This window comes from Sinocyclocheilus grahami, unplaced genomic scaffold (genome assembly GCF_001515645.1).
Source record: "Sinocyclocheilus grahami isolate Dianchi unplaced genomic scaffold, SAMN03320097.WGS_v1.1 scaffold92.1, whole genome shotgun sequence".
Lineage (NCBI taxonomy): Eukaryota > Metazoa > Chordata > Actinopteri > Cypriniformes > Cyprinidae > Sinocyclocheilus > Sinocyclocheilus grahami.
In genome coordinates, this window is record NW_015505271.1 from 1,086,215 (window position 1) to 1,107,620 (window position 21,406).

The 21,406-nt window shown below is 38.4% G+C and overlaps 1 protein-coding gene across 1 annotated transcript in view; it reads right to left on the minus strand.

Annotated features, from left to right (window-relative positions):
* cacna1ba (calcium channel, voltage-dependent, N type, alpha 1B subunit, a) overlaps positions 1 to 21,406 on the minus strand; it is a 121,877-nt gene that overhangs the window by 12,400 nt on the left and 88,071 nt on the right. The window contains exons 27-48 of the mRNA XM_016275226.1: positions 21,022 to 21,223; positions 18,559 to 18,723; positions 17,913 to 18,023; positions 17,416 to 17,499; positions 15,840 to 15,956; positions 15,686 to 15,751; positions 15,422 to 15,513; positions 13,286 to 13,436; positions 11,440 to 11,567; positions 10,125 to 10,221; positions 7,360 to 7,465; positions 6,721 to 6,828; positions 6,144 to 6,271; positions 5,684 to 5,823; positions 5,449 to 5,575; positions 4,520 to 4,630; positions 3,442 to 3,475; positions 2,992 to 3,099; positions 2,415 to 2,542; positions 1,955 to 2,094; positions 1,720 to 1,846; positions 791 to 901 (exon numbers count right to left, since the gene is read on the minus strand). Of these exons, the coding sequence (XP_016130712.1) occupies positions 791 to 901; positions 1,720 to 1,846; positions 1,955 to 2,094; positions 2,415 to 2,542; positions 2,992 to 3,099; positions 3,442 to 3,475; positions 4,520 to 4,630; positions 5,449 to 5,575; positions 5,684 to 5,823; positions 6,144 to 6,271; positions 6,721 to 6,828; positions 7,360 to 7,465; positions 10,125 to 10,221; positions 11,440 to 11,567; positions 13,286 to 13,436; positions 15,422 to 15,513; positions 15,686 to 15,751; positions 15,840 to 15,956; positions 17,416 to 17,499; positions 17,913 to 18,023; positions 18,559 to 18,723; positions 21,022 to 21,223 (2,581 nt within the window). The remainder of the gene's footprint in view (positions 1 to 790; positions 902 to 1,719; positions 1,847 to 1,954; positions 2,095 to 2,414; positions 2,543 to 2,991; positions 3,100 to 3,441; positions 3,476 to 4,519; positions 4,631 to 5,448; positions 5,576 to 5,683; positions 5,824 to 6,143; positions 6,272 to 6,720; positions 6,829 to 7,359; positions 7,466 to 10,124; positions 10,222 to 11,439; positions 11,568 to 13,285; positions 13,437 to 15,421; positions 15,514 to 15,685; positions 15,752 to 15,839; positions 15,957 to 17,415; positions 17,500 to 17,912; positions 18,024 to 18,558; positions 18,724 to 21,021; positions 21,224 to 21,406) is intronic.

Below are 21,406 nucleotides of genomic sequence, written 5' to 3' on the forward strand. Positions count from 1 at the left end.
GCAAATCTACGACCAGGATAGATCAAACTGAAGGCTTGTGAATGATAGGAGCAGTCGGCACGTCATCGGAGACCGTCTGATTTCTGTCTATCGCCGATGTTAGCAAGTTGTACAGGAAAGGACTTAGTGAATTACACTTTTTGTAATAAGCAAGCAGTAGGCGGCAGGCAAAATAGGTATTAGTCTACCTACACCCTCTGACTAGCATCAGACTGGCGAGTTTGTGATCGTAAGATCCACGTAAGGCCAGCGTGAGACTTAAAAGAGACATTAGGTCCCCAGTGAACGGATAATTGAAAGTATAGTGAGTCAGGAATAATCAAATATCTAAATTAATATTTGTGATCATTAAAGTTAGGCAATATTTCAAAGCAATATTTCTAATTAAAAACTGATCACGTGAAATTGGAGTCAGATTGAACACGGAGCTAGACTAAAATTTAAACTAAATCCTTCGACCAGGCCGCTGGATTCTGCTTTTTGGGCTGGAGGGTGGATCCTTACACCAGTTATTTTAGCAAAAACAGCTCGTTATGATGCTTGATATTGCAAACAGGTATTTCTTATCATAGCATTTTAATGTATTGTCATAATTATAAACACACTGGTTGGTAGCGCAAATAGTTTTACCATTTACTGCACAGTTATTCTTCTAGTTATTTACCTATAGCGGATGAATCTGAAGTCTTGCACATGCATTTGTATTGACTGACTTGCATATATTTTTATATATATGTGTAGAATTTTTCACAGAAATGTTTGACTGCAGATCATTGTTCCAATAGAATACCTGCATCTCTGCGTTGAGTTTTGGCATGGATACTGCACGTCCTTGGCCTTCAAAGCCGCCAGAGGTCACTGTGTTGGCACTGTTCTCCATCTTCCTCATTTCTACTGATTCCTATTAAAAACACACAATAAGAGATTAAATACACATAAGTGGTGTCCAAACTCGGTCCTGGAGGGCCACTGTCTTAGTTTAGACAGTGGAGTTTAGCTCCAACTTTCCTCAACACACCTGCCTGAAAGTGTCTAGTATGCCTAGTAATACCTTGATTAGCTGGTTCAGGTGTGTTTAATTGGGGATGGAGCTAAACTCTGAAGGACATTGGCTCTCCAGGACCGAGTTTGGACACCCCTGCATTAAAGAAAGACACTGTTGCTGTGTCCAAAAGCTCTAAAATGCTGCCTTTGGAGGACGCATTCCAAGGTAGAATGGCATCAAGGCATGTCCGAATTCAAAGTTAGCTTCCCTTCCTGTATCATTCCAGATGATACCTTCATCTGATTGATTTTTAAAGGCAGCATACTGTAGATGTATACTTCGCTGCCTTTGATATCCACAATCCTGTGCGTTCCATTCCGTGATGGTTGAGCTAAAAAATAAAATTGGTGTCTGAAAGTTGAGTTTGGTGGTCAGTTTGTGTGTAAATGTATATTTCTGACTAACTTTTTGCACATTTGATGTTAGTTCTAGCGAGAAATCATTAAAGTAATTAAATATTTGTTTCGTTATCACCAAAACTCAATCTATTTTGTTGTAGATCATTAAACTGTTACGCTGCCTCAGAAGCCTGTCCGAAATCAGTTTCATGAGGTGCCTTCATGCAAAAACGCTGCCTGCAAAGTCATTGCTTGATAAAGTAGCAAGTCAGCTGCCTAGGCTTTCGGACGCAGCCTGTGTGTGTCAGAGAGAGTCTGCATTTTTATTTACAGCACCTGGACAGTGTTCGCATTTGAGGCATCCTCTGATTGACCTCTGGACATTGGCCGCCGTTTAGACCGCTGCACCTCCTTGGACTTCTCTGAGGCCCAGGATGAAGATCCTTTTATTGTGTTGTCAAGACTGGGCATGAAATTTAACAAAACGTATTAGAGTAGATACACTTGTCATGGCAAAGAGATTCATTCAAGTGTGTACTGAATATGAATGCAGCAGGGATTTTGTGCTCACTGTGTGCGTCCGTTGTTGAGCATGGTGGAGCTGGGTCTGGTCTGAGCTTGAAACTCTGAGGCTGAATCTACACTGTTCATGGCCTGATCTTGCATGTGGGTTAGTGGGAGAATAGGCTCTAAAAGAGCACTGACTTTATTCTTCAAACAGAAAGAATCAAAACACATATTCACTACCAGTTGGTAGATTAATCTGATTTTTTATGATCCTTCATAAAATGATGTGAAGGCTTTCATTTGAAATTAGTATAGGCAAATTTATCATATTTTATGTTATTACATTATTTATTACATACATTTTTCTTTAAAAAACCTCTGCATAAATAGTTTAGACAAGATTTAATGGTTTGCTATTTTCACAAAATAATTTTCATTGTACATCTATTTGTTATTGTGCAAAAATGTGCAAAATAGCACAACAATTTGACTAGTAGTGTAAGTATATACTGTATATGTATCACCTGAGATCCAAGTCCTGCCTGTTCTCTCTGCTGCTGTTGCTGCATTTGAAGTCTTTTGGCTCTGTTTTGCTTGTAATAGTCAAAAATCATAAGAGCCGCATATACCTTCCCCACTGTAAGCTCATTGGCTGCAAAGAGACAAATGCACCTTAGTTATGTGTTGTTTGGAAGTTCCACTGGTGACCACTAGATGTCGCTGTGTATTGTGTTTGGAGATGTTTGCACATGTGAAAATACTTAGAGTTCCCTTAAGATCAGAGGTGTCAAACTCAGTTCCTGTAGGGCCACAGCTCTGCAGAGTTTAGTTCCAAACCTGCTCCAACACACATACCATGTAGTTTTCAAATAAGCCTGAAGGACTTGATTAGTTGGATCAGGTGTGTTTAATTAGGGTTGAATCTAAACTCTGCAGGGCTGTGGCCCTCCAGGAACTGAGTTTGACACCCCTGGTTTAAATCATTTGTAAGTGTGTGTCTGTACCTCAGTGTTAGTTTTGTAATATGTGGATGCAAGTATTTGAGAGTATTGATGTGGCAAATTAAAGGATCTCCTGGGTGATGATTCATAATGCGTTTACGTTTGTGTGGAGTGACCAGCAGGTCCATAGTCTTCTGAGACAGGTTTGGCCAGACTGTAGTGAGCTCCTTCTTCAGTTCAGCGTCTGACAGACGTTGGGCCACCATGCCTGTGGAGAGATCATGAACAGAGAGGAAAGAGGCTAATTCGACTATATCTTATATATACACAGTTCAATTCAGTCGAATTATTTTGTTGTTTCATAAATATTTTAAAAATGTCAACACTTCTCTTTTTATCTGTGTTATTATAATGTGAATTAAGATCAATGCATTGAAAGACAAAACACAGTTGGAGTAAAGGAATTTAGCGAAGCAGAAAAACTATTTTAATCCCCTGTAATAAAAATAAAAATAAATTAATAATAATAATAATAAATTAATTAAGTTCAGTGAATTTAGATCAATACATCGCAAGGCAAAACTGTGAAAATGAAGCTAGAAAAACCCACCCAGTGCCAAACACTCAGAGAGATACAACAGATGCTAACGGAACAGATCACACTGAATAAGTGATTAATCTCTCCATTAGGCACTAATCACATTTGAAGTTATTTGGAAAAGAGAAAGATGGATTCTAGATGCTAATCTATACAATAATTAAGCAATCATTTAGACAATAAAAAAGGCACCAGACTGACCTGATGCCAGTTTGCTGATAATAAATTGTTATATTTGATTTATTCTGAACTCTCCTAAAATCATTATGACTAGTAAACTGTGAGGAGGCTTTTGTTACCGCAAATCTACGGCCAGGATAGATCAAACTGAAGGCTTGTGAATGATAGGAGCAGTAGGCACGTCATCGGAGACCTTCTGATTTCTGTCTATCGCCGATGTTAGCAAGTTGTACGGGAAAGTACTAAGTGAATTACACTTTTTGTCATAAGCAAGCAGTAGGCGGCAGGCAAAATAGGTATTAGTCTACCTACACCCTCTGACTAGCATCAGACTGGCGAGTTTGTGACCGTAAGATCCACGTAAGGCCAGCGTGAGACTTGAAAGAGACATTAGGTCCCCAGTGAACGGATAATTGAAAGTATAGTGAGTCAGGAATAATCAAATATCTAAATTAATATTTGTGATCATTAAAGTTAGGCAATATTTCAAAGCAATATTTCTAATTAAAAACTGATCACGTGAAATTGGAGTCAGATTGAACACGGAGCTAGACTAAAATTTAAACTAAATCCTTCGACCAGGCCGCTGGATTCTGCTTTTTGGGCTGGAGGGTGGATCCTTACACCAGTTATTTTAGCAAAAACAGCTTGTTATGATGCTTGATATTGCAAACAGGTATTTCTTATCATAGCATTTTAATGTATTGTCATAATTATAAACACACTGGTTGGTAGCGCAAATAGTTTTACCATTTACTGCACAGTTATTCTTCTAGTTATTTACCTATAGCGGATGAATCTGAAGTCTTGCACATGCATTTGTATTGACTGACTTGCATATATTTTTATATATATGTGTAGAATTTTTCACAGAAATGCAGATCATCAGATCATTGTTCCAATAGAATACCTGCATCTCTGCGTTGAGTTTTGGCATGGATACTGCACGTCCTTGGGCCGCAAAGCCGCCAGAGGTCACTGTGTTGGCACTGTTCTCCATCTTCCTCATTTCTACTGATTCCTATTAAAAACACACAATAAGAGATTAAATACACATAAGTGGTGTCCAAACTCGGTCCTGGAGGGCCACTGTCTTAGTTTAGACAGTGGAGTTTAGCTCCAACTTTCCTCAACACACCTGCCTGAAAGTGTCTAGTATGCCTAGTAATACCTTGATTAGCTGGTTCAGGTGTGTTTAATTGGGGATGGAGCTAAACTCTGAAGGACATTGGCTCTCCAGGACCGAGTTTGGACACCCCTGCATTAAAGAAAGACACTGTTGCTGTGTCCAAAAGCTCTAAAATGCTGCCTTTGGAGGACGCATTCCAAGGTAGAATGGCATCAAGGCATGTCCGAATTCAAAGTTAGCTTCCCTTCCTGTATCATTCCAGATGATACCTTCATCTGATTGATTTTTAAAGGCAGCATACTGTAGATGTATACTTCGTTGCCTTTGATATCCACAATCCTGTGCGTTCCATTCCGTGATGGTTGAGCTAAAAAATAAAATTGGTGTCTGAAAGTTGAGTTTGGTGGTCAGTTTGTGTGTAAATGTATATTTCTGACTAACTTTTTGCACATTTGATGTTAGTTCTAGCGAGAAATCATTAAAGTAATTAAATATTTGTTTCGTTATCACCAAAACTCAATCTATTTTGTTGTAGATCATTAAACTGTTACGCTGCCTCAGAAGCCTGTCCGAAATCAGTTTCATGAGGTGCCTTCATGCAAAAACGCTGCCTGCAAAGTCATTGCTTGATAAAGTAGCAAGTCAGCTGCCTAGGCTTTCGGACGCAGCCTGTGTGTGTCAGAGAGAGTCTGCATTTTTATTTACAGCACCTGGACAGTGTTCGCATTTGAGGCATCCTCTGATTGACCTCTGGACATTGGCCGCCGTTTAGACCGCTGCACCTCCTTGGACTTCTCTGAGGCCCAGGATGAAGATCCTTTTATTGTGTTGTCAAGACTGGGCATGAAATTTAACAAAACGTATTAGAGTAGATACACTTGTCATGGCAAAGAGATTCATTCAAGTGTGTACTGAATATGAATGCAGCAGGGATTTTGTGCTCACTGTGTGCGTCCGTTGTTGAGCATGGTGGAGCTGGGTCTGGTCTGAGCTTGAAACTCTGAGGCTGAATCTACACTGTTCATGGCCTGATCTTGCATGTGGGTTAGTGGGAGAATAGGCTCTAAAAGAGCACTGACTTTATTCTTCAAACAGAAAGAATCAAAACACATATTCACTACCAGTTGGTAGATTAATCTGATTTTTTATGATCCTTCATAAAATGATGTGAAGGCTTTCATTTGAAATTAGTATAGGCAAATTTATCATATTTTATGTTATTACATTATTTATTACATACATTTTTCTTTAAAAAACCTCTGCATAAATAGTTTAGACAAGATTTAATGGTTTGCTATTTTCACAAAATAATTTTCATTGTACATCTATTTGTTATTGTGCAAAAATGTGCAAAATAGCACAACAATTTGACTAGTAGTGTAAGTATATACTGTATATGTATCACCTGAGATCCAAGTCCTGCCTGTTCTCTCTGCTGCTGTTGCTGCATTTGAAGTCTTTTGGCTCTGTTTTGCTTGTAATAGTCAAAAATCATAAGAGCCGCATATACCTTCCCCACTGTAAGCTCATTGGCTGCAAAGAGACAAATGCACCTTAGTTATGTGTTGTTTGGAAGTTCCACTGGTGACCACTAGATGTCGCTGTGTATTGTGTTTGGAGATGTTTGCACATGTGAAAATACTTAGAGTTCCCTTAAGATCAGAGGTGTCAAACTCAGTTCCTGTAGGGCCACAGCTCTGCAGAGTTTAGTTCCAAACCTGCTCCAACACACATACCATGTAGTTTTCAAATAAGCCTGAAGGACTTGATTAGTTGGATCAGGTGTGTTTAATTAGGGTTGAATCTAAACTCTGCAGGGCTGTGGCCCTCCAGGAACTGAGTTTGACACCCCTGGTTTAAATCATTTGTAAGTGTGTGTCTGTACCTCAGTGTTAGTTTTGTAATATGTGGATGCAAGTATTTGAGAGTATTGATGTGGCAAATTAAAGGATCTCCTGGGTGATGATTCATAATGCGTTTACGTTTGTGTGGAGTGACCAGCAGGTCCATAGTCTTCTGAGACAGGTTTGGCCAGACTGTAGTGAGCTCCTTCTTCAGTTCAGCGTCTGACAGACGTTGGGCCACCATGCCTGTGGAGAGATCATGAACAGAGAGGAAAGAGGCTAATTCGACTATATCTTATATATACACAGTTCAATTCAGTCGAATTATTTTGTTGTTTCATAAATATTTTAAAAATGTCAACACTTCTCTTTTTATCTGTGTTATTATAATGTGAATTAAGATCAATGCATTGAAAGACAAAACACAGTTGGAGTAAAGGAATTTAGCGAAGCAGAAAAACTATTTTAATCCCCTGTAATAAAAATAAAAATAAATTAATAATAATAATAATAAATTAATTAAGTTCAGTGAATTTAGATCAATACATCGCAAGGCAAAACTGTGAAAATGAAGCTAGAAAAACCCACCCAGTGCCAAACACTCAGAGAGATACAACAGATGCTAACGGAACAGATCACACTGAATAAGTGATTAATCTCTCCATTAGGCACTAATCACATTTGAAGTTATTTGGAAAAGAGAAAGATGGATTCTAGATGCTAATCTATACAATAATTAAGCAATCATTTAGACAATAAAAAAGGCACCAGACTGACCTGATGCCAGTTTGATCTCTAGGGCAGTGCGGATCAGAGCCATCAAAGTAGAGGTGAAGTGCACACTGTTGTCATCTGCAATGGGCATGTTCATTTTCACCAGCCGCTAGGGGAAGCCATGAGGTTCATTAGTGGGGTAAAAACACTTCTCAAAATCAGCATCAATCAGAACAACCCAAAAATTCACAAACAAAACAGTTTGTGTGCTCCTGAGATTAGACATGATTATTTCATATCCTTCTATTTATTCAATTCATGCATTCTAGCAATCATGCAATATATATTTTGGATCAGTTTGGTCATTCAGTAATGTAGAATCCTGTTCTAATCTTATCATTTCAAGCACACAAACAGTTTTGTTCACATACAGAATAGAAACATACAGAATCGAACATTCACATTCACTGCTATAGGCTACAATCCGCAACCAAAGTGCACTGGTGATAAACCAACACCGACTTGAGAGTGGAGAAAAGCGTGTACACACAATTATGAGAGGCTTCAGAGGACATGGGAGCTCGACTCTGGGAATTACTGATCAATAAACGTGCAGCAGATAGCTGCTTTTAGATTTAAGAGTTTCAAATGGTGACCATTTGTGGCTTTTTAGAGCTGAAACAATGCTAAACACACCAGCTACTTTCAACAGCTTTGTAAAAATACTTAAAATCATGTTTAGAAGGTCAATTGTGTAATTGAGTCATTTGAGTCTCAAAAATTACACACTTCACCTTTAAAGGTGCACAAATTTTTTTGGGAGTTACTGTACACTGACACCCAGTGGTGTGGATGTAGCATAAAAAAATCTGTCACAATGCATTCGTAGAAATGCTCTATTAGCAGTCAGTCATGATTATTTTATTCTGTGAAAAGCAGTCTCCAATAATAGGAGAGTTACAGTATAAGTATTATTTGGCTAGTCATGTGATCTCAAAATGGCCGCCCTCAGAAGGCAACCCACTCTATGTAAAATAAAAAAAAATTTATTAGAGTGACTGCACATGATTTTACATATTTTTTCTATTAATTTCTGTATGTTAAAAGTTAAAACTTTCTAAGAGGGAAATAACCGAGCGCACCTTTAAACATGACAACTCGACTGTATCATGGGATGTACGGGCGTACAGTATGGTTTAGTGTGATTCATTCTGAAGAGTTGAGCTCCCCTGAGCAAAGAGACCATACATCTACTAGCAGTAGCAGTGCAAGAGAAACAGATCAGAATGAACAAAGACAAAAAAACAGATTGACATTCTCACATACTGCAGACATAGAGAACGAGAGAGAAGGCTACAGGACAAAGAAAAGAGAGAGGAAATGGTCGAGTGGATGAGAGATAGACAGCACAAGCAAGACAAGGAGAATAAGTGAAAGTCCGCCAAGATAGGAAGAGAGAGGTCAAGTGCAAAGTTCTCATGACTGAAAACAACTTAGGTTACACACACTGCTCCATGAAACAAGGGTGAGGGGGGACCGTTCCTATTCTAACATAACATAAAGGCTCTAAAAGAGGTTTTTGAGCTAAATTTGGGGCCCTTAAGTGAATCCCAATGGAAGAAATTGGAAACCCGCAAAAAGAGCAATTGGGCATATTTTTATGTAAACTGAGATTACATAAATTATTTTGCATTTTCAGTGCATATGATTGGTACAGAAAATTACTTTTACAATGTTGTGCACAAACCCTTACACAATGCAACTTATGGGGAACATTTTATACACATGAAGTATGACCAAAGATAAAAATTTAGATTTAAGTCTCACTTATTATCATCATAATTAAACATAGGCTCAATGAAAATACATGCTTCTACCTACATTTTTGAAAAACTCCCAAAAATGTACCTAATGAATATACAAACAATCCACTAGAGGCAGTAAAACAACTTTTATGGGGCAGGTTATCGATCAATAAAGACTTATTTTTGTGCAGTTCCTTGCATAGTACCCTGTCATGAACTCAAAAATCTTTTATCATAATGCATGATTTGTAGACTAATACATTTTGACGTTTACATAACATATCCAGCTCCATGTGCATGGCTTTTTGATGTAGTAAACTTGCTCACTAGCTCACCTGGTACAGTGTTGCATTTTCGATATGGAGCGCTCGGGTACAAGTCCCGTGAAATATGAGTCATAAGAAATGAGCTCATAGACTTGCAGAAGCAAGCTAAAATGGCATACTTGCTTATTTAACATTATTGGTCAGGTTTAGGGTAGGGTATTGCTTAGGTGGTACGTTGTTTTCAAATGTGATTTTAGCAACACTCATCAGACATTTTATTTTCTAACTGCTGCAATATGTACAACAAGCAATGTAATAAAGCACTGTCAGATTCATATTCATTTGTTTCGCATAAAACTGAATGTGCTTTTATTTTCACTCACTGGACATTTCACTTTGATAGTGTAACAAAACGTGCAAGAAGAAACGTAACATTGTTTTGCTGAAATGTCGAAATAGGCATGTATTTCCAATGAGTCTGGTTTGTAGTTAAACATTAAATACACTAAAGTTCTGCAGTCATACTCATCATTAGTCTGTGACCATCCCTAGATTACAAAAGAAGTGGAGGGGAAGACTCGAATAAAAAGGGAGAGGGGGAGGGACTACACCAAAAAGATCAGAGCGTGGGGAGAAAAAAAAACAGTTAAAAAAAACATGAGGGGAAACACTGCAAGAGCACAGAGATTGGCTGAAGAATAAGCCAATGGGAAGACAGTACGAGCAGAGAGAGGGGGGGCATGTGAAGTTGAGCTACCTTGTAGGCGATTCGTGGAGGGCATTTCTTTCCCAAACCTAAAGGTGGGGACATGTGGAGCAGCATCTCATACATATCGAGGTACTTGATACGGCCACTTCATAGTGCAGACAACGCAAATAACCCAAAATAAAGAAAAGGATGGGGGGTTAGAGAGACGGGAAGAGAAACAAGGGGGGCAGAAAGTAATCAGATCAAGACGAAATGAAAAAAAAAGACAAAAACAAACAACAGACGACAAAAAACAGAAATCTTTTGTTAATTAGATTTCCAAGAGTGTCATGAACAGGGATGCCATCCTGGCCTGGCAGGGTCAGAGATGGATCCCAAAGGTTAGAGGTCAGAGGTGAGAGAGTTGATCCCTGATAAGGAGAGATGGAAGAGGTGAGTGAGATGACACGAGGAGTGGATGGTGACAGAATGGCTGCATTGTTTGGAAGATGTCTGCATCTGCATGCTGAGACATCGGGGGAGTTTTCTCTTTCAGTGCACGGAAACAAAGGTTTCAATGCCAGTTTCTGTTCGGTTCTATTTCATTTGAACAGTTTATGCAAATTACAGCTATGATGTTGAGCTATAAATGTAAAAAAAAACTATTTTGCTTGATATTTTAACATTAGTTTAGTGCCAAAACCCTGAATTGTGAATATGAAAACTGTATGTAAGAGTCATAAAAGGAGGGTTTAGATTGTTATGTGGCCTTGAAAGCTTTGTTTGCCATTCAGCATCATTAACCAAAGCCAGTCAAATCTGGTGGGGCAAGTGCTTGTGTGTAGACAAGTCATTTGAGCACAGCCATTCAAGTTTGGGTCTCTGGGCGTTTGTACACAGAGGCCACACAAGTGGAAGAAGTTGCTTGGGTTGCAAACCTTGTATGCTACCCTATTAGGGCAGTTCTTCCCTAAGCCAAGGGGGGGCGAGATAATTCTCAACAAATTGTACATATCCTTATAGGAAATCCGTCCGCTGCGGAAAGAACAAGCAAAACATGACATACATGAAGAAAGCTTGGAGAGCACATTTGTGTTGTGGACAGAATGGACGCGGATAGGAGTACAAGATCCCACTCACATCCAAACCATGATTCTTTGTATTCATGTGGGCATTCTTTGGGCATTGTGTGGGAGATCTTCAGTCACACATTATCACAGGGAATATTCTGCATTTCTCTCTTTTATTTATGTGGTCTAACCTGAGAAGGCCTTTGAGCCCTAACAGAATGACTCTCCTTCTCTCAACTGTTGCCAAACTCAGTTACTATATTTATCATAAGAGTAGGTCTCCATCTGGTGAGGGAGTGTAGACTGAAACATACCATGCGGCTGGGTCATACTCTGCCCACACTCGGATAAACTCATCCAGGTGGTGAGGGCCCAAGATGGAGGAATCACGTGTCAGATATTCAAAGTTGTCCATAATGACAGCCACAAACAGGTTCAACATCTGGAGAAAGTGGTGGGAGAAAAGTATCTGAAGATCATGGAGCAGGAAAAACACTCTGAGAGTATGACACTAATTGCAAATTAGGGTTGGGTAAAAATTAGTGCTGACAACGATTAATCGCGATTAATCGCATTCAAATTAAAAGTTTTGGTTTACAAAATATATGTGTGTGTACTGTGAATATTTATTATGTATATATAAATACACACACATGCATGTATATATTTAAGAAAAAATATGTTATGTTTATATATTAAATATATTTAGAAATAATACAAATTATATGAATATACATACAGTATATGCATGTAAATACATGTAAATATTTTCAAACACACACATTTATTAAGTAAACAAAAACTTTTATTTTGGATGCGATTAATCGCGATTAATCATTTGACAGCACTAGTAAAAATATAGATTTCTGATTAATCAGAGTCCGAAAAACAGTGAATGGCTTCTGCATCTTCAATGCAATGGCAAAACAAATAATTACAATCAATAAAATATTTTACCTCAGCCGTACATGTGAGTTTGCAGTCTGTATTAAATGTGAAGACTATGTACCACAAAAAAATGTCTTTCTATTGAGTTGTTTGGGTGGGCTGCATGCAAAAATATCATACAACATGACCAATGCAGTCCAATTCACAATCAAATTACTCTCATAAACTGATTCTTTCTGGTGAATTAAAACCATTACTGAACCAAATTATCTTATGAGCTAGTTCTTTTAATTCATATTTTAAAAATGAATTTTTAGACTCCACACAATTTCTTTTCAAACTTCTTATGACTTTGTGCTTCTGGTCTTCAGCATTCCCATGCATATGAACGGACATCTTTGGAGGAAAAGTGTAGTGTGATGAAACACTGCCCTGTATAATTTACAGCATTAGAAGAGACAATTTTTAAATTTTTGCACATAAACAGATATACTGTAGTGGCATTTTATTGCGCATTGCACTTGTGTTTCATATTTTGTGTTTCAGCCTTGTTGCCTGTTTAAAACTTTTACAGCACTTTGGCCAACAGCTGTTATTTTTAAATGTGCTTCAAAAATAAATGTGACTGACTGACTAACTGAAAAATGCTCAGTGAATTTCAACTAAATTAAAGTATATTGAATCAGAATCAAATTAATGCTTGGAAATCAGAATCAAATCGAATCAGGAAATCTGCATCAATACCCAGCCCTATTCCAAACACAATGGAATATTTCAGCGTCACATTCAGACAGGTTTTTAGATTTAAGATAAACAAGCAGTTTTGTGGCAGTAGGATGTAATGGCATGCTACAGCAATGGTTTTCAATCCTGGTCCTGGGGACCCACCGATCTGCACATTTTGTATGTCTCTCTTATCTGACACACTCAGTTCAGTTCATGGAGCCAAAGCCACTAGAAGGCAAGCCTGCAACCTTTAGCCAAAAAAAGCGTAACGGCTAATGCGAACGCTTCCGCTTTGGCAGTATACGCAGGAAAGGAGACCAGAGGCCATTTTTTTTAATGGATGTCAATGGAGGAGAGGCTTCACAATGCTGAATAAACAGCTTTTCAGAGAAAACTGCTTATAATTTAATGAATCGACAGCCGATCTCCAACACATTTTACACTTAGCAATACTTTTGGATTTAACTATTTTTAGAGTTTACACAGAAAAAAAATGCCATTGCCAATGATAAGCCTGTTTTGGCTGGTACGACTCAGAGCACTAACCAGGAAAGAACAGAGGAAAATAAAGGAGACAAAGTAGAAGTAGGCAAAGTCACTCCCGCACTCCTTTCCATGAATGCCTGAGCTTGCATCACACGTGCGCTCACTCAGACAGGACAGCATAATCTCATGCCAGGCTTCACCAGTAGCACTCCTGCAAGAGACATGATGATGAGCTGATTAAATAAATGCGGCATCTGCTATTAAAAGCAGGAATGACTGTCAGAGAATATAACAGAGACTGGAGATCATGGGAAAAGTGCTGATATTTAAATTACTGTTGAGCCAGATTTCAGTTATAACACTGTTGTCACACTGACATGCTGCCTGCTCATGGCTCTCAGCTCAAAGGAAGCTTCGAGGTAATGAACATAAGGGAAAGATGGAAATTTATTTAGGAATTTCATTAGGAGATGTTGTTTTTCTAGCAATATGGCTGATACTCCAGATGGTACTTTAAAATTCAATCTGACTAAAAGGGGAGACCACAGAGAGAAGGAGCACAAAAGAGCGATGCAAACAGAGTGATACCAAGTACTACAAATAATGGAAATGACTATTAGACAGACAGATAGATAATCTTACAGTGCGCAGCTGAAATCTTTAGCAGCTCTACAGTTTGAGATCAGACTAGGTTAGCTGTAATTAGGTAGTTAGGAAAGTTTTCTCTTTGTCTTTGTGCTTTGTTCTCAAGCTGATTGTGCATAGATAAGATCCCTGAAGTTGCAAAGACTAAAGTCTCAAAACCAAAGAGATATTCTTTATCAAAGTTAAGACTCTGCTACGCCCCCCTAAAATGGCTCGTTCTAACACGCCCCCACATATCTACCTCACTATGTGGAAATATTTGCATAATGCCGCCCAAATGTGCACGCAAAGAAAGAAGGCGTGGTTTCAGTAACCGCAGTTAGTGTTGAAGCAGCATGTCAGGGAGACGCTGTGTGTTTCTAGGCGAAAGCAAAAGCACTTTATTTGACCTTCCGAAAGTAGATGCATTTAGAAATCTTTAAGATTACATCGAGTGTGTGTGTGTGTGTGTGTGTGTGTGCGAGCGAGCGAGAGAGAGAGAGAGAGAGAGAGAGAGAGAGAGAGAGAGCGTGAGAGAGTGAGAGAGAGAAAGAGAGAGAGAAAGAGAGAGGGGGGGTGGGGATCACATCACAGCGGAGTCAGCTGTCTTAACCGTGGCTTGTGTACTGCACACATACCAGCTTCATCACTGTGTCTGTCACGCGACTCTGTTCCCCTTTCAGGCTCTGTCTTTACATTTATTTTGAAAGATGAAGCTCGCGATTATGGTAAGGGGCGTTACATTTCCGACGAGTGCTTGCGGTGTTCGGCCAATCAAAATGCACTGGGTCAGCTGGCCAATCAGAGCAGACTGCGGTTGTCGGAAGGAGGGACTTTGTAGAAAACTAAGCGTTTGAGAGAGGCGGGGCATAGAGGACCTACAATAATGTACAGTATTTGAAAAATAATGTGTTTTCTGAACATTAAAGCATGTCAACATATTCTGTTACACCAAATGCACAAAATAATGTTCTTTAAAAAAAGCATCATATGACCCCTTTAATACTTTATACAGTAATATTTTCTGACTATGAAAGATCTTGATCAATTATAAATACAGTTCTCCATAAAATCCTAATTGCATTAGATAAATGTGCGCTATTAAAGTTGATATTAATCACAGTCTAAATATAGTGATCTGGCTAAATATAGCGTTTAGGGGCCATATTACAGAAACATTCTAACTGTAGAATCCTCTCTAATCTCCATCATAATTTGTCAGACCTTTAGACTTTAGATTCCATTTTACAACCCCAGAAGCTTCATTAAGATTTCCTGCATTCTCAAGTGGCTTCGATTGTAGTAGATAAAGGCCCGGTTTCACAGACTGGGCTTAGACTAAGCCAGGATTAGGCCATAGTTCAATTAGGACATTTAAGTAATTTTTTATAAATGTGCTTAAAAAAACATTACTGGTGTGCTTTTTGAGACAAAACAAAGGCACTGATATATTTTAAGATCAGTCAGTGCAAGTTTCTTTCAGTTGAAACAGCTCAGACTTACATTTTAGTCTAGGACTAGGCTTTAGCCTTGTCTGTGAAACCGGGGAAAGAATATCAGGTGTGTGCAGACCTGAACAACAGCATAAGCGCTTGGAGGAAAGTGCGAAAGTTGTTGTGGCGATTTATGGCGGTATCATCACTCAACTCAATGTTCCCAAACACCTGTAATCACAACGTTACTTTAAATGCATGTATTTTGAAACAGTTACATTAAACAACCTTCAGACAGAATACCATTTCTATATTTTAATTCACCTATAATAAAATACACAGGAGTATTGTAATGATCTTTTACTGGAAAATACCATCACTGAAGCACATAAATTCTATATACCTGCATTCCAATGATGGCGTAGATGAAAAACAGCATGGCAATTAGGAGGCAAACATAAGGCAGTGCCTGGAAATAAACATGAAGAAATCGTAACTTCTTTAAAAAAAACAAAAAAAACCAACAATGATTAACAAATCAGTCTAAATAGAGTTACCTTAAAAGATTGGACGAATGTCCAGAGCAGGATGCGAATGGTGTATCCCTGCCGGAGGAGTTTGACGAGTCTGGCTGCTCTGAAGAGCCTCAGGAAACTCAAGTTCAGCAGACGTTCCTGTGGGAACACAGGCTGTGTCAATTTAAAAGTTCCTTTCTCCTCATTTAATCCTTCAGCACTCTTTACTTCAACCCTCATATCTCTTTATAACATCAAGTTTGTATTTTCAGATCCTAAAAAACAAGTATGACAGTATTTTATAAGACCTTAATCTCTATGAGACCACTTCTCGAATCCTGTCACACTGACCCTGAAATATTAGTCTGCATTTATCTGTAGTTTTTTTATTATGAGGTTAAGTTGATTTTTTTATTGTTCAAATGTCAATAATGTAATTTCTTTAGGCACTGTTTCCCAATCTGGGATTTGCGAACTCCTGGGGGTTCACGAGCAAACTGCATCGAGTTGATGAAAAACGAATAATTAAATAATAAAAATCACGAAATTAAAATAAATAAATTAAAATTAAAACAATCAAAATAAAACCTTTACATTGTATTTTTTTACCTGAATGCAATGTGACATTTAATCTACATCAGAGAAACATGAATATACAAATGTGTTGTTAATTTATTGAAATATTAACTTAAAATCTCAGGAAGTACTTAAAGTAAATATTTTAGGTCAAAGAGATTTGGCTAACAAAAAACATTTGAGAATCCCTGCATTAAGACATCCAGACTTTCCCAGAAATTTCTACTCTGGATTCAGTGTGAAAAATTATTGTCAAGTAGGATGTACTCTTGGATAAGTATCTTTTGTTGGTCCTGGAACAACAATTCTGCCAATCCAGACAAAAATATGATTGGTTGATTGGTTGGACCAACAAGGATGTCAATCCATGATAAGCATTAGTGAAGCCTAATGACTTCAAACCAGACCTATTTACCACATAGTCATATGGGGTGATTGTAAAAATGATGTTGCATTATCTTCAGTAAAGAAGAACCTTATGATGTGCTACAATAGGAAGTTCTTTCATTCCCAGCAGGGTGGAATAGACATAAGTTCACAGACAAGAGAGCAACTCACCGTAGTCTGACATGAAGATGTTAAATTGTGGCAGGAGCAAGCCAAGATTTGAGTGAAGACATTTAAGGAACACAGGAGAACAAGAACAGCCATCAAGCACAAATATAGTTACAGAACAAACACAATTACCATCAGTAGCAACTTTTGACAATGACATGGACGTCAAGACATACAGTATAATACAACATAAGACTTGTGCACATCATAAAGCACAAATTAGAGCCACAAACTAGTGATTTGGTCAAAGTGAGCTTCACCAAATGAATTTGGTTACTCTATTGTCATTTTATCTGGAAAAACAACAGAGCTCTCTCCCTTCTTTTCCTGAGCCAGAGATAAAGCTGTGATGGGTCTCCAGCTCATCATCATTCATGTCTGGGCTTTTCTTCTCAGCCTATCTCTGCTGTCTGGTATTACACTCGGTCTTGCTCTAAGACTCTCCTCTAATAGAGCTCAAACGCAGAGCTCAGTGCCGCTCACTTACGTTAATCTCAGTAACTAAGATGTCAGTGATGCTGCCCAGCACAGTCACAAAGTCAAACACATTCCAGGCATCTTTCAGGTAATTCTGAGAAGAAAAGAATTAGAGAGATCATTCAGGGACAGGTTGGAGAGGCTTACAATTTCACACTCTATCGCAGGATTTTTTTTTTTTTACTGTGCATTAAAGAATTAGTTCACCCAAAAATGAATATTCTGTCATCATTTACTAGCCTTCATGTTGTTCCAAACCTGTGACCTTCTGTGGAACACAAAAAGAGATGTTTGGCAGAATGTCTAAGCTGCTCTTTTCCACACAATGAAAGTGGAAGATAGTGGAAGTGGACAGCTATAAAGATTTTCCAGTAAATTTGTTCCTCTAAAGCTGTCATTTGGCAGAAGTTTCATTTTTGGGTGAACTGTTCCTTGAAGATAGCTTTTAAGTGCAGCTCTTTTCCAACCAAGATTAAAGTTGTTGAGGGTATAAGTGACGATACTCACCAAGGGGCCGAAAGCAATAATCTTGAGAATACACTCCATTGAAAAGAGAGCAGTGAAAACAATGTTGAGATACTTGAGCATTGCTTCATAAAAGTCAGGAGCCCCATGGAACTGCAGGTATAAGAAGGGAAATATTTTATTTATTTGAGCATCTTTTTTTATTTTGTTACAACAAATTGCACGATTTTTACAAACGGGAATAAAACCAGTGGAAGTCAGCAGCAAAAATAAAATATTTAAATAAATTCTATTTATATATATTTAAAAATGCAATTTATTCCTGTGCTGGCAAAGCTGAATTTTCAGCAACCATTACAACAGTACTCAGTGTCACATGATTCTTCAGAAAACTAAAACGTTGATTTAGTGCTGAAGAAACATTTCTTATTATTATCAATGTTGAATGTTGCTTAATATTTTTGTGGTAAATGTGAAATTTTTTCAGGATTCTTTGATGAATAGAAAGTTTGAAAAAAACAGCATTTATTTGAAATGTAAATCTTTCGTAACATTATAAATGTTTTTTATCTCACTTTTGATCAATTTAATGCATACTTGCGTATAAAAAAAATGTGAAAAATGAATGAAACTTTGATAGCTGTCAACTCTCCAAGGACTGCTACTAAAAGAAAAATGGCTGACTGACCTTCATCATGAGTACCACAGTGTTGAGAGCAATCATGATCATGATGGAGTACTCAAAGGGTGGAGAAACCACAAACTTCCACAAGCGGTACTGAAAGGACTGCTGGTTCTGTGGCATATAGCGGGTCAACGGTTTGGCATTGATAGCAAAGTCAATGCAGGCTCTCTGAGAGGAAAAACAGCAAAAGAGGAATTCATTCACATAACAGTCACACTAGAGGTCTTCTCGGGTCCTAAAATCTGTACCCGACCCGAATCGACCCGAATCACTTCTTACCCGAACCCGACGTGCATAAATAATTTTTTTTAAAAAGAAAAACCCGACCCGAGACAGACCCGACTAAATTAGACCCGAGTCCGACACGACCCGACAGCATTTATTTTCGAACCCGTCTGGACCCGACGTAAATTGCATTGACGTGTGTACAGCTTGCAGCCCTGCAGTCAGTCAGGAAAAATCCCGGTGTCCTGTTGACTGATTTGGCCACTTCTCCATTACTTTGATTTATTTAACATTTATTCAATTTATTATTAGGTTACTTTATATAAGTGCCTGCCTGATGGATGCAAGTCTGAATACTTTCCGTACCCACTGTATATATTTCTTAGCTCCGCTTTCAATTGTGACCAGCGGATTTGAAAAATTGGGTCCATTTGGGAAAAGCATGTTCATTTTAAATTACCCGAGACCCGAGGCCGCTAATACTGAACCCGACCTGTGTCCAAGGTATTCGTCTAAGTTTTGGACCCGAACCCACTCGGGTCTCGGGTCGGACCTCGGGTTTTCGGATCCAAGCGGACCCGTGAAGACCTCTAAGTCACACACAACCACTGTTATCCATCTTTATCTTTCAGAAAAGACTTTCTGAAGTCACATTCTCTCCCGCATAACCAAAACGAATCATACAAAGAGCAGTGACAACTGTGGAAAACACAGTCTAACCTGTGAAGGAACAAGAAAATAGACCTCTAATGGCACTGATATTTTTTGGCTGCGTTGCTGTGAATGTTGATGATAAATTACTTCTCCTGAGGTCTGGGTTTTCACCACAGTTTGTGAGTCATGTTAGGCTGGCATATGGAGAGGGAGAGAGTGAAACATCACAGGCTCTGCAGACGCCTGGGCCCGTCTAATGGGACCTCAGAGGAAATAGGGCAGGAACATCTTGCTGACTGCTCTTTTATGGGGCTGACTGTCTCTGTGTGTCTTTAGTCACTGTGTGTCAACGTATGAATGTATACCTGTTTCTGAGTGGGTATTTAGGTGCCTGTGTGGTCCGCCGCAGGCATGTGCATTAATCCTTTCACAATTCCCTTTTTTTTTTTTTTTTTTTTTTTATTTATTTATTTATTTATTTTTTTTATATAATATAATATACAAACATTTTGTTCATGTGTCTTGTTCTCACTAGGTGTGTTCGACTTCAAGTAGTGCTGCTTAGACCGATTGGCGAGAGAAGCCGCTTGCAGTCGGGGCGGAATTGAAAGCAGAGATGTCAAGTCAGACACTTTCTGCTCCCGGTAGTGACGCTCTTTTGGTGTTTGTATACACTATCACCGATGAAGTGAATAAAAGGCAATATTTGTCAAATACACAGATGTTTCAGAAACGTTGTCATGAGCAACATAAACACTTTTTATATACTGCTTAATACAGTGCCTTCTGTTCAAGAATAAAGTTCAACATAAACATATACAATTTAAATACCAATAAAGTGGGGGTATATATGCTTTTATCAGTGTTTTTTGATAAAGTGACTCAATATAACATTGCGACTACAGTAAAAAAGCTTTTACTGTTATAAAAACAGATTTGTGAGCAATATTGGAATTGAAGATGCTAGAATAAACCCGAAACACACGCCAATCGTTAAACAGTTGTGTCGTCATCAGCACTCTGAAACGCTCTCTCGGTGCTTTTATGCCACACGTGACAGTGATGTGACGTGGCGTCGGCACTGTTTCAAGTCAGAATCTGTTTCAATTTCTAACTGGCATGCACTGCTTCAAGTCAGATTTCGATCGATCTGCGCAGTGCCACGTTAAGTCGAACAAACCTATTGGTTCCATTGTTGTATGTGTCACTCTCTCATTGGTTAAGCCCTCATGTTTGCCATATTAGTTTGTTGTGTTTTGTTGCCTGTAAGTACTGTTGGTGAGTTGTGTCCATTTCTATGTTCTTGTTTTGCCTAGTCAAGTCATGTCAAGCCATGCCATGTCTGTGTTTATTGTTTATCTGCTCAATTTTGGTAAGTACAATTTTTTGCTTTATTTATTTCTCCCATATAACTGAACGTGATATGAAAACTTTAATATTGCCCATCTCTTTTTAATGACATCAAATACCAAATACATATTTTTTATGAAGTTAAATACCAAACAAAAATACTTTTTACCACACCTGCCAATTGCAACTGAACAACGAAAACATTATGTTATATATAAATACATTATTCAGTTATACCTCATTCTTCTCCAGACTGCACTCTGACATGGCCTTGTCGCCCTGTTCCTGGAATGTGATAATTATCAAGGCCACGAAAATGTTGACAAAGAAGAAGGGGAAGACCACAAAGTAGACCACGTAGAAGATGGACATCTCCATGCGGTAGCCCGGATTGGGACCCTGGTCCTCAAAAGTGGCATCTACAGAATGCTTCAAAACCCTGTGCACAGACAACATTACACCATTACACCCTATACAGTTTAACATAATAAAGCATTGTAGTGTCTGGACCAATCAGACACACCATTTTTCATTTGATTTAACAAATCAATTATTCATTAGATTAACAAATAATCACAGACCCCCCACCTAATAAACATGCTGGGTGCCAGGATGTCTGTGA